The sequence below is a fragment of the Dendronephthya gigantea genome, unplaced genomic scaffold (genome assembly GCF_004324835.1).
Source record: "Dendronephthya gigantea isolate DGI-Jeju-01 unplaced genomic scaffold, DenGig_1.0 000377F, whole genome shotgun sequence".
NCBI lineage: Eukaryota > Metazoa > Cnidaria > Anthozoa > Malacalcyonacea > Nephtheidae > Dendronephthya > Dendronephthya gigantea.
Window position 1 is genome coordinate 14,361 of NW_021163387.1, and position 11,681 is coordinate 26,041.

The 11,681-nt window shown below is 35.1% G+C and overlaps 1 protein-coding gene and 1 long non-coding RNA gene across 5 annotated transcripts; both read right to left on the reverse strand.

Annotated features, from left to right (window-relative positions):
- Positions 1-1,244: 1,244 nt before the first annotated feature.
- On the reverse strand, positions 1,245-7,743 carry LOC114542684. 4 transcript variants are annotated; one of them, XM_028562177.1, is made up of 16 exons: positions 6,928-7,743; positions 6,502-6,604; positions 5,926-6,146; positions 5,754-5,803; positions 5,410-5,491; positions 5,109-5,282; positions 4,455-4,606; positions 4,135-4,246; positions 3,959-4,042; positions 3,713-3,764; positions 3,081-3,170; positions 2,951-3,022; positions 2,748-2,808; positions 2,488-2,556; positions 2,172-2,346; positions 1,245-2,064 (listed from the first exon to the last, which is right to left on the reverse strand). In XM_028562177.1, exons 1-16 carry the CDS (start codon positions 7,162-7,164, stop codon positions 2,005-2,007), a joined length of 1,794 nt encoding a protein of 597 aa, XP_028417978.1. In that variant the 5' UTR covers positions 7,165-7,743; the 3' UTR covers positions 1,245-2,004. The 4 variants fall into 4 exon arrangements, with proteins under 4 accessions (XP_028417978.1, XP_028417977.1, XP_028417979.1 ...); XM_028562178.1 differs by having other exon boundaries at positions 1,246-2,064; positions 3,584-3,764; positions 7,147-7,743; XM_028562175.1 differs by having other exon boundaries at positions 1,246-2,064; positions 3,584-3,764.
- A 1,001-nt stretch (positions 7,744-8,744) lies between these two features.
- LOC114542687 lies at positions 8,745-11,296 on the reverse strand. Its single transcript, XR_003689726.1, has 4 exons — positions 10,332-11,296; positions 10,161-10,260; positions 9,989-10,064; positions 8,745-8,811 (listed from the first exon to the last, which is right to left on the reverse strand). It is a non-coding gene; the product is annotated as an uncharacterized LOC114542687 (long non-coding RNA).
- Between the last annotated feature and the right edge of the window lie 385 nt (positions 11,297-11,681).

Below are 11,681 nucleotides of genomic sequence, written 5' to 3' on the forward strand. Positions count from 1 at the left end.
TATTGGGGTAACTTTTACTAATATGCTACAAGAATATTATAAACTATATCGATCTTGACAAACCTTACCCCAAGAAATGAAATTTGACACCTGTTTTATGAATTCTAATATTAGGGTAACTTTTACTAATATGCTACAAGAATATTATAAACTATATCGATCTTGACAAACCTTACCCCAACAAAGGAAATTTGACACCCGTTTTATGAATTCTAATATTAGGTTAACTTTTACTAATATGCTACAAGAATATTATAAACTATATCGATCTTGACAAACCTTACCCCAACAAATGAAATTTGACACCCGTTTTATGAATTCTAATATTAGGGTAACTTTTACTAATATGCTACAAGAATATTATAAACTATATCGATCTTGACAAACCTTACCCCAACAAAGGAAATTTGACACCCGTTTTATGACTTCTAATATTGGGGTAACTTTTACTAATATGCTACAAGAATATTATAAACTATATCGATCTTGACAAACCTTACCCCAAGAAATGAAATTTGACACCCGTTTTATGACTTCTAATATTGGGGTAACTTTTACTAATATGCTACAAGAATATTACAGACTATATCGATCTTGACAAACCTTACCCCAACAAAGGAAATTTGACACCCGTTTTATGAATTCTAATATTAGGTTAACTTTTACTAATATGCTACAAGAATATTATAAACTATATCGATCTTGACAAACCTTACCCCAACAAATGAAATTTGACACCCGTTTTATGAATTCTAATATTAGGGTAACTTTTACTAATATGCTACAAGAATATTATAAACTATATCGATCTTGACAAACCTTACCCCAACAAAGGAAATTTGACACCCGTTTTATGACTTCTAATATTGGGGTAACTTTTACTAATATGGCACAAGACTATTATAAACTATATCGATCTTGACAAACCTTACCCCAAGAAATGAAATTTGACACCTGTTTTATGAATTCTAATATTAGGGTAACTTTTACTAATATGCTACAAGAATATTATAAACTATATCGATCTTGACAAACCTTACCCCAACAAATGAAATTTGACACCTGTTTTATGAATTCTAATATTAGGGTAACTTTTACTAATATGCTACAAGAATATTATAAACTATATCGATCATGACAAACCTTACCCCAACAAAGGAAATTTGACACCCGTTTTATGACTTCTAATATTGGGGTAACTTTCACTAATATGATAAATGACGCCAGTCGTTGGAGAGGAGGAATTCAAACATTTATAGTTAATCGGAGGCTGTGAATAACAATTTACAGCGTTGAATTTTTATTTAAATTATTATATTTTATAATTTGTATTATGAATGTACCTAGGAAGGGTCTAGGAATTTTTTTGTAAAAACATCTTATGCTATAGGCAGAAAGTTAATAATTAGTTCCAGCTAATAATAATATTCTAAAGTGAAATTTGTTTCTCAGTCACATGTAATTCATACACGGTAGGATTGAAATTAACACGAGCTGTTTAAAATTACACGTGTATGCCATCCATTGCTTCATCGAATTCCACATCGTCTACTTCAATCGAACCTCCTACACTCTGAGACGGTGTTGCTAGCTGAAACGTTACGATATTATGATCTGGGACAGGTATGACCACTATATCAGACCATATCTTTTTAAGGCTCTGTAATTGTTGCTGATAATATACCATTTTTGACCTTGCAAGAGAACGCAAACCAATTACATCTTTCTCAAGCACTTCTTGACCCAGAAAAGACTTGATAATTTCTATCTGACTAAGAAAAAATGAAGAAAATTCCAACATTTCATTTCGAAGCAAAACAATTTCTTCTTTGCACCTTTCTTTTAGGCAAAACAATTCAATTGCCCTTTTTTTTATGCGGATAGGTGTGTCTGCTTCTTTATTAGCAACCGTGACACTGCGAAATATTTCTCCAACAGGATTCTTTATGTCGTCGAAGGACATGACACTGTCAGACAGTCCATTAATGACACCAAGATTACGCTTCATATTGGAAACCACGCGATCAATTTGGTTCCCAAGCTTAATGGCAATTGCTTGTCCATCTAAAATAAAAATACGTCACTTTGCTAAACAACCATTTTTCTTTTACGGAACTTACCATGCCAGGGTATTTTCATAATATCAAATACATGATATCTGTATTCAATACCTGCATACTTTGCCTAAAGACTCTCTCGGATGCCATACGATGAAGAGTGAGTAGAATGGTTTGTCGTTTCTTGACATTTAGCCTTTTTGAAGCATTCTCAAAAGCCTGTTCACCTTCTTCCCATCTCTTTCGCACACCCTGTTTTCTTTCCATTCCTGATAAAGCTTTTTCGTTCCTGTCGATCATAAGTCAATTAGATTAGTCACGGCCTCTGGATGCGAGAATCGCATTTTTTCGCTTTTGAGCAGAACCGGTGAATCATTCAAAGGATACCTTTGCCAACATCAATTGCAAATGATATACAGCAGTACTTTACCTCTTATTTTTCTTCTCAATCACAGGCATCCGTTCTGGCTCTTCTTCCTGAGCGTAGTTCAATTCATTCCTATAACATATATAACATATCCCGCTCTGGTATAATTAAACATTTTCACTAGTTATTCACCGATTTTTTTAAAAAAATGCAATGTTGCAAGAAAACGCGTGGGCAGTGGGTTTGTAAGGCTCCAACGAAAAATAATTGCTGTAAATCGTTTATATCATCGAGCGATTATTTCATCCTTCGTCTTACTGTACCTTAATTTCTTGGAAGTAAGTAGCAAATCAACATAGGACTCATCCCACTGATAGTCCAGGTCTAAGTATAAAAAAGTCGCCATAATGGATAATGATAATGCTGTAACTAAAGTAAGATACTGTACTAGTCTAAAACGCAGGAACTGATCAACGTAATTGCGTTGAACAGTTCTGTTCCCACTTAGAAAAATATTGGGCATTACTTTCTGTCACTGGTGATATTTCTTTTTCTTCTTCTTCAATCCATGCCCTAATGACTGTCTCGTTACATCCATCTATAACATAAATATTTGACAGAGTAACCTATAAACAAGTCTAAAGTTTTCTTCGTACCTGGTAGATTTGTCAAAAGATTGCTCAACTCTGCTTCAACAGTAGTCAATAATGATGTGGTCCGAAAGTGTTTTGCCATTAACATTGGGCCTAAAGTATAAAAAATGATACTATAAAAACATATACTTGGGTCATAATATTATGCACTTGATGTATGCTAGCTTCCGAGGGAAATAGCGAGTATTGTTTTCCCAAGAGTCTGAATGTTTCCCGAGACGAAGTCGAGGAAAACACTGAGACTCTAGGTAAAACAAAACTCACTATTTCCCGAGGTAGTGTACATTAAGTTGTTGTTATATAGGAACAAAAACATACATATCAAAAAACAATTTCATTAAAAAAAACCCACTTTACTTTGTTATGACAAGAAGCAGGCAACATGCAATTTTTCACTTGTTTCCCGCCAGGGAAAATTGCATTTATTTAAAATCATGTCACTACGAATGAACCAACCAAATTTAAAATACACAGCACCTATATAACAATCATTCTTATTTCTTTACCGTATTTAGCTACAAGGTGTTCGCCGTAATGAATTGAAGCATCTGTCAAAACATCAACTCTTTTGTCAACTGACATTTCTTTGGTAATGGCCGAAAATTGTCTCATGAATGACCACAATCTTTCCACACCTTCGCCATCGGTCAAGCCAATATTTTCGGTCCTTCGCGGACTGTATTTTACCTAAAATTCGAAAAGGAAATCATTAGTAAAATGACTACATACTAATGCGCCAGGAAAATATGAAACATCCTGTATGATAAATCCTGTATGATTAAAAATTGCCACGCCAAACTTATCCAATCATACAAAATGACCATATGTTTCTCATGACCATATATGACATATCAATTTAGACTATAAATAATCATCAATACCTGACAAGAAGCTTTGTGACCATAACTGTGAAATATGGGTATAGCCAGACTTGTGTCAGACAACAAAGATCCTTGATCAGAAACCTAACGGAATATTCAATTACCAACTTCAAAAAGACTGGCATGCTACAGTGCACGCATCTTCTATCAATATGAAGTTTGTCAGTATTGCCAACCTGAAGATGATTTGATAACAGACATGCGATGTCATACATTAAAACAATATTTAATGCATTTGACGAGATGCTTGCTTTAAGCTTTTCCAACTCGTAGACCGAGTACGAAATCCTATAGAAGATAATTTATAGTATATTGTATTATACATGGGGCAACTGGAAACTAACGTACATAGTGAACACTCTAATTGTACACACACACACACACACATTGTACACTCTCATCAACTTATCATTTGACATTTCATCTCACGAAACAAATGTAAAGCAGAGATGGTCAGCTTATTGTTAATTACATGTATGTACCAGTAGCTATTTACCTTTCACCATGTTTAATGCTCATCAAACTTTTAGGAAAGTCATGCCTGCAAACCCTTGCAAATACTCCCTTTTCATCAAAAAGTTGGTTTCGACCTTTGCTTCTCAGTGCAGGAATAACTTCACCAGCATGGAATCTACTGCAGTCCTGTGGCTGTGATAAGATAAATAAAAATGCCTATTCTGAGAAGTCCAAGAATCTTGGAATATAACCAGGAAATAGCATGGCAGCATCCTCAAACAAATTTACTTGAAATGTGGTATAAAAACTGCCTAAAAAAGACTTTAACACTTCTTCAGCTTTTGACCTGAGGGCCTTTGTCAGGAGAGTCATACTACAATAACTTGATGAAGGCCCATTGGCCAAAACCTCCAGCTGTGTTTTTGTTCATTTTACGCACTTGTTATACCACATTTTAAAAGAAGATTGCATGTCATGTTTAATCCATTATGACTGAGAATGGGCATGTCAACTATGTACCTTACCTGCCTAAAAATGTCTGGTAATTATGGAATATTAGTTGTGAGTGGAGTGTAACTACCAGACATAAAGTAAGTCAATTTAGACTCTTTTTACATCACAGATAATTGTATGATATCAACCATACATAACAGCAGTTACTTTGGTTCATCAATGTTTAAGTCTTGTTAATTACCTGTTGAACTGATTTTTCTTTTGTATGCTCATAGTTATCCACAAAATTATCAACGTCATCTTGGTCACTAAATAATAATGTTCCATGTCTTGATGAAATACTTGTATCCCCTTTTCCTTTCCTTCTTGCCAGGCCGAAACATGCATCCACACATTCAATAAGGGTTCCTTTATCCTAAAGATATTATGAATGTAACCATAGTCCTTATTGTGCAAAATGTGGGATCCAATAATCTAACATAGATACATTATATTTAATTATATGTAGTAGCCCAGTTGATTATACTGTATATGGTAATTACCTTTGGACACAAGGGACAAGTTACACCATTATACAATCCAGGAATGTAACAATCCAAATACCTTAGTCTATATTTGTAATACCTTAAATAAAAATAATAAATTGAAAGTGAAATACTAGTGTTTTACAGTAAATGTAGCCATTCCATTAGTGTCATTAATAAGCCTTGTGCTCACTAATAGAGCTAATAAAATCTCGATCTCCTTTTAAATCATTGCCACAATTAAATCAATCTCACATTTAGCCAAAATCTAGCAACATGTACAGTATATATAGCATTTTCAAAAAACAATAAAACATACACACATTTTGGATATATTGTAAACATGAACTGCAGTACCATACCTATACTCCTCAAAAGATCCAGAATTCAGTGTTCTATACCAAGATTTAACCTAAATTGCAATTACAATATAATTGGCAATTACAATATAATTGGCAATGTTCAGAAAATACCTCTAGTCTTGAAAGAGAAATCATATTAGTAATAGCATGAACATGGATAAACAATACATACAAGAACAGGCTGCATTGATGGTAGTAATTCCCCTATTAGATCACAGAAATCTTTTAGAGGAACTTGATTATGAAGGAATAACTTTTCAGCCAAATCCATTAACTTCAGGTGAAACCCAATGGAGGGCCTCTCAGGAGATCCAGGCCAAAAATGAGCACGAATTAGTGTAACAGCATGGCTTTCACAGCTACAAACTGACACTTGTTTTAAGTGTTGATTACCTATTAGGCAATTGAAATTAAATTTCTTGCTATTATTCAGGATTTGTGATAATGGTGAAAGAGCACAAAAAAACCATGTTGAATGCAGGGAGGGAAGCTATAATTAAAAACTTTGGCTCATAATGAATTGGCTACAAGGCATTGAAAGGCTACTAATTTAGAAAGAGAGAGTCCTCTCAAAGCCTAATTATTTAAAACAAGCTAGCAATGTCTGTAACAAGCCCAGGACCATCAGCCATGGTTCCATTTAGGTCCCCTTTAGGCTATAGGGAGGATTTTAAACTCTGACCCATTCTGCCCATACCAATCTGATTAGTAGCAAACCCAGACAAGAATTACAGTCTTACAGACTTACCAAATGCATCCACTAGTGTAAATAGCTTGGACACTTTCGTATTGCACTGATGACCTGAATCAATTAATGAGTGATTTGGAAAAAGTGGGACAAACCTACACTCCTAGAAAACAGAAAAATATTATTCTTATTATTATCATTATTTAGCTTATTGTTATATTGTATAAAGTAACATGTATCAAGGCAAAACTTTAAGTATTAGCTTATCACCCACTCTTCCAACACGTGAAATTGATTTCTACTTTTGTGTAATGCAAGTGCACATTCCTTGCAAAAGAATTGTCTCGCACCACAATATTGACATCGGATGCACGCTTCTTTGTTTAAACAACTGCCGCAAACAGCATTGTCGGGCATACTGGCGTCTTCAAAGCTCGCTTTTATTAACATTGGACGTATCTTCTCCCAATTACTAAAGCTATTTACATTTCGCAAATGAGCAGCGGATTCTTCTTGGCCAATGTTGTCAGCAAAATTTTCTTCGTGATCAGAAAGATGATGACACATGCCATACGCATTTTCCTGATCCGAAATGTCGACAGAAGCCGAAGCAGAGGCCTTGCTTGTATTGCCCACATCTACAGTTAAGGGCGTACGTAGTGTAGACTTTCCGTTTCTTCCGAAGACAATTGTCTTTACACTAACCTTCTGAAGCTTTTTCATTTCGCAATTGGTACTGAATGATGATAATTTCTAAAGCAAAATTGACAGTTCTTCCAACCGATTTCGCACAAAATTTGCGTATACAACGTGTGCCTCACACAAATGTCATATCCGCTTGAAATTGTATATTTTGGATGGCTTAAATGATCATCTACAGCGGGCCGTACCCGCAAAAACTTGCTTTTATAATTGGACGTATCTTTTCATTTGAACCTCTAAAATTGCCTACATCCACATTTAACGGCGTCTGAACTATTATAGACTTTCCTCTCCTTCCCATCACAACAGTTTTTAAGCCCAAAAGTTGCGATATGCATGCTATCAAAGTGATGCAGTTGATTATGACTGAAATACAGTATATTCCAAGCAACAGCAATTTTGATTGGCTGCCTGTCCCAGCACTGTCATGAACCTTGTTTCAAATGACCAAGATGATCATCTAACATGGGTCTGACCCGCATTTGTCAATTGATATTTATGGGTTTCACCCGTTGATAATATGTGACACGGGTGCCTTAGTGCGACTAAATGTCTTCCCGAACTAAAACAACACTGTTCACAACCCTACATCTGAAACCATGTTTCACGTGGTTTAACATAATTACATTTCAAAATATAAGCTTTCTTATGTGAACTTCACAGCGTTTAAATTAAGAGTGACTAAACATTACGTCTGAATCTGGCTAAAAACTTAAAGGTAGGTTACAGTCCCTTTTGCGCATGTGCGGGCTTTGTTTACGTTTTTTTGTTTTTGTTGTGATCCACATATACTATATTACATGAAGTACTGCACAAGTGCTAATCATATTCATATTCGATTGAATCATTGAAAGGAGTGAAGTCGTTTACGGTTATAAAACTTATCTACAAATTTAATACTTTTTTGGGATTATTATGCACTATTGAATCTTTATATGGCTCTCAACTTAAAAATCGCGATAAAAAGGACCGCTTTGAACCCTGTGTGGCCAGGCCGGTCATCAAAGAGCAGCAACTCGAGCGGCGAAATTACGAAAGTGCAAGTTTTTATCATCACTGTGTTTACCTTTGGAAGTAATCACTTTGAAAGTGTTACTAAATCTAAACATGAAATTCATGCGGTATCTTTCCGTCGAAACATTTTACCAGTATCGTTGTTCCAGTCATGGCAGAAGCAAGCGAAGTAAGCTTATCGTTGGATGAATTCGAAGCAAATGTGTGGTCGAGAGTGCAGCTGCAATTCCTAACGTAGACAATAATACTAAATGTTCTTGTCGCGGCGCCTGTCTCCGTGAAAGAGGGCGGAATTATTGCCCGTGTAAAAGCATGAATAGCTTTTGTTCCAGTGCGTGCCACGGGGAATATTTCGGGTCGTGTATGAACAACCGAAGAGCACAAGAGAGTGATAGTGATGACGCAGTAAGTAATAAAATCTTTTGTGCTATAAAGGTATACTTGTAAATATGTAATTGTGTAAAATTCGTGTTAGTAAAAATATAATAGATTTTGCGTCATCATAGATGGAATTCCAATATTTAATTCCATTATATACTATTTTAGGATTTTGATTTCTCCATGATGGAAAGTGATCCAGATGACATGACAGAGAGTGATGAGAATGGATGGTGCCCAAAGTGTGAGATCTTCATTGCATTTTGATTTTGCTGCCTGGAAAACAAAGTATTTATAAATTATTATTATTATTATTATTATTATTATTATACATAAAACATACTCCCAATAGGGCTTTTCAGTATGTACTAACAAGGCTAAAAATAGGTATATTTCTATCTACAATTACGTTATTGACTATGCTATGTTTATAAAATATGTTTACAATTAAGAGAAATCCTAGTTATATAGTTATACTAAGATTTTAATACTTTAACTAAGATAGGTTTCCGTTAACGTTATTTGTTAACATATTTTTCTTTAAGTGCTTCTTAAATGTTTTAAAAGGTAGTTTTTTAAAATCTTTATCTAAAATGTTCCAGATTTTTATTGCTCTATAGCAAAAACTTCTTTGACCTGATGTTGTTTTGCATGGGGGAATGTCAAGGTCGTCTTTATTCCGGGTGTTCTTGTTGTGAACTGCATTTCGTTTTAAAAACTGGTCACATAAGTACGGCGGTGCAAGTTCGTTCATGCATTTATAAGCCATTAGTGTATCTCTGTACTGTAAATGTTCCTTGACTGGGAGCCAACCGATCGCCTGTAGTACTGAAAAGGAGGCCTGTTTCTGTGATCAGATTTCCGGCGGTTAGCGCTGTTATTAGTGTTGGCTTTTGGTGGGAAAGTCCGCCGGTTGTCCTGTCTACTCGAGCCAAAGGAGGACTTTTGGGATTTTGGGTTTTTTGTAGAAATGTGGGGCCGATTGGTTTGAGTGTAGTTACTGGATACTTTGGTTTCTTTTGGATATGTGTTCTTATGTATATCTCTGTGTTTCGCTTTATATGAACGTAGCTGTTCGTTCAGATGGTAGTGGGTGTATTCTTTGCTTTGTTGTTGTCTATATGACCTGATTTGCATTTTTTGATCTTTAATCGCTCGAGTATTGCCTTTGTTTTTATATGAAAGAGGGGTGGGTTCTTTGTGCATTATGGCCGTTATCATCAACCAGCCAATATACTTTACCATCTGTACACACTACCACACTTGATAAATTGCTTAGTTTAACTACTCAATGGAGCATTTATATATGCAGAAATGTTTTTCTAACCCCCTGGGTGGTGGGGTGATATTAAAATGAAGGGGTGTATTAAAATGAATGGCACCAAAGAGAAAAAATAGGTATAATGATTTTGAGCAAACGCACAAATCACAAAGCATGTTTTGATGAACAAACCTCAAAGACAATGAAGGACTAAATATTTGCTTTGCCTTCGCTAGCGGTTAAAGTCATGTCTGGGTCTTCCTTTGATCTGTATCAAAATATACAAACATAAATAATGCATAAAGTTATGGAAATTTTGTAAGCAAAAAATGCAAATATATAGACGGGATTATGCTCAACAAACCTAAAAGACAATATAAGAGTATCTTCTTGAGATTCAGGGTCAGACTGAGTCAATCTTCATCGACTTGATCTCAGTGACATATAGGGTGCTGATGACTTTACTACATATAAAGAAAGCATGTTGAAAATACGTAAACATGATAAAATAGAACAAGGACGTTGTCGTTGTTACCTGGCGAACACATGCTGAGTGATTCCCGCAGTTGACAAAGGCAACATTGTCGTGGCGTTCTCCGTTTGCGTTTCTACATTACTAACAAAGCATTAAAGAACATGTAAAATCATAAGGAAAAAGAAAATAATCATAAAGGTTTAGTTATACATCATTACGCTTACCATAATATGTTTCTGACGGCGTAATGATCAAGCAGAAACTCTGCAACAGGCTGATCTGTTTTGAGCTTATGTTCTTCTTTAAACGCTCTCCACCTCTCGAAAGTATCGAATAAACAGACTTTTGATGCGTCTCCTTTTTTGTCGTATTTTCTTCTTGCCTCAGACCTAGTGTGACGGCTTATTTCGGAAGGATTTATATCCGAACTTTGAGCATCAGAATTTGCCATCACTCCTTCCAGTAGGTCAGAGAAATTATAAAGGCGGCCGTGCGTTGTTATTACGCTATTTGGACTGGGAACGTGTTATGATTGTAACATGAGTAGGCTACTCAAAACATTCTTATCGTTCATGCGCAAAAGGGACTGTAACCCACCTTTAACAAAAAGCTCGCCTTCCATGCATGATAAGTATCGCAACAGCTAGCAATCTAGTGTTTATTCAACATATTTGACCAACCAAAACCTGTCTGTAATCATAACCCAGAATCTGACAAGAGGCATCTTGTCCACAATTTGATTTGCTTATTACATGTAAAGCGAAACTGTTACACAAAATGACTCAACTCAGACCAAGCTATCGATCAGCTATGCATCATCCTGAATCCTGATGCATGTGTGTGTGGCGTGTTCATCATTAAAATCTCTAAGATTCTAAATGTTAAACAGTTCATCTAATGTTGCTAATATATTGTATTATTTATTAATAGTTTGAAATATTCTCGCTATACATTTTCGGTATGATCTTGAATTGATAATCAATTATTGATAAATATTTTAAGATGTAGCCGTAAGAATGAGAATGCTGAAAAATTTAATATAAATTGATTCAATATTACACAATAAAAACAATCAAAACAAAGTAATACCTTTTTATTCCAAGTACAATAGAGCGGATATCAGTAATCTATTAAAAGATCGTTTTACCAGAAGAAATATGACGAACTAATTCGTTTGTTTTTTGAACACATAATTCATAAATAACAATTATCAAACCAGTGACAGTTTACTGTCTGTGGAAGAAACTCAAGTATTCCTTGACGTGCATGTGAAATTCCTCAGTTTTCCTGACTGGTCGAAGATCCGGGCGAGCGAGCGAGGTTAATAAAGTTTATTATATGGCATAAGGCATGTATTTACAGTTGAAACAAACAAGAAATGCATGAATTCGTATTAGTAGCCTCGTACCA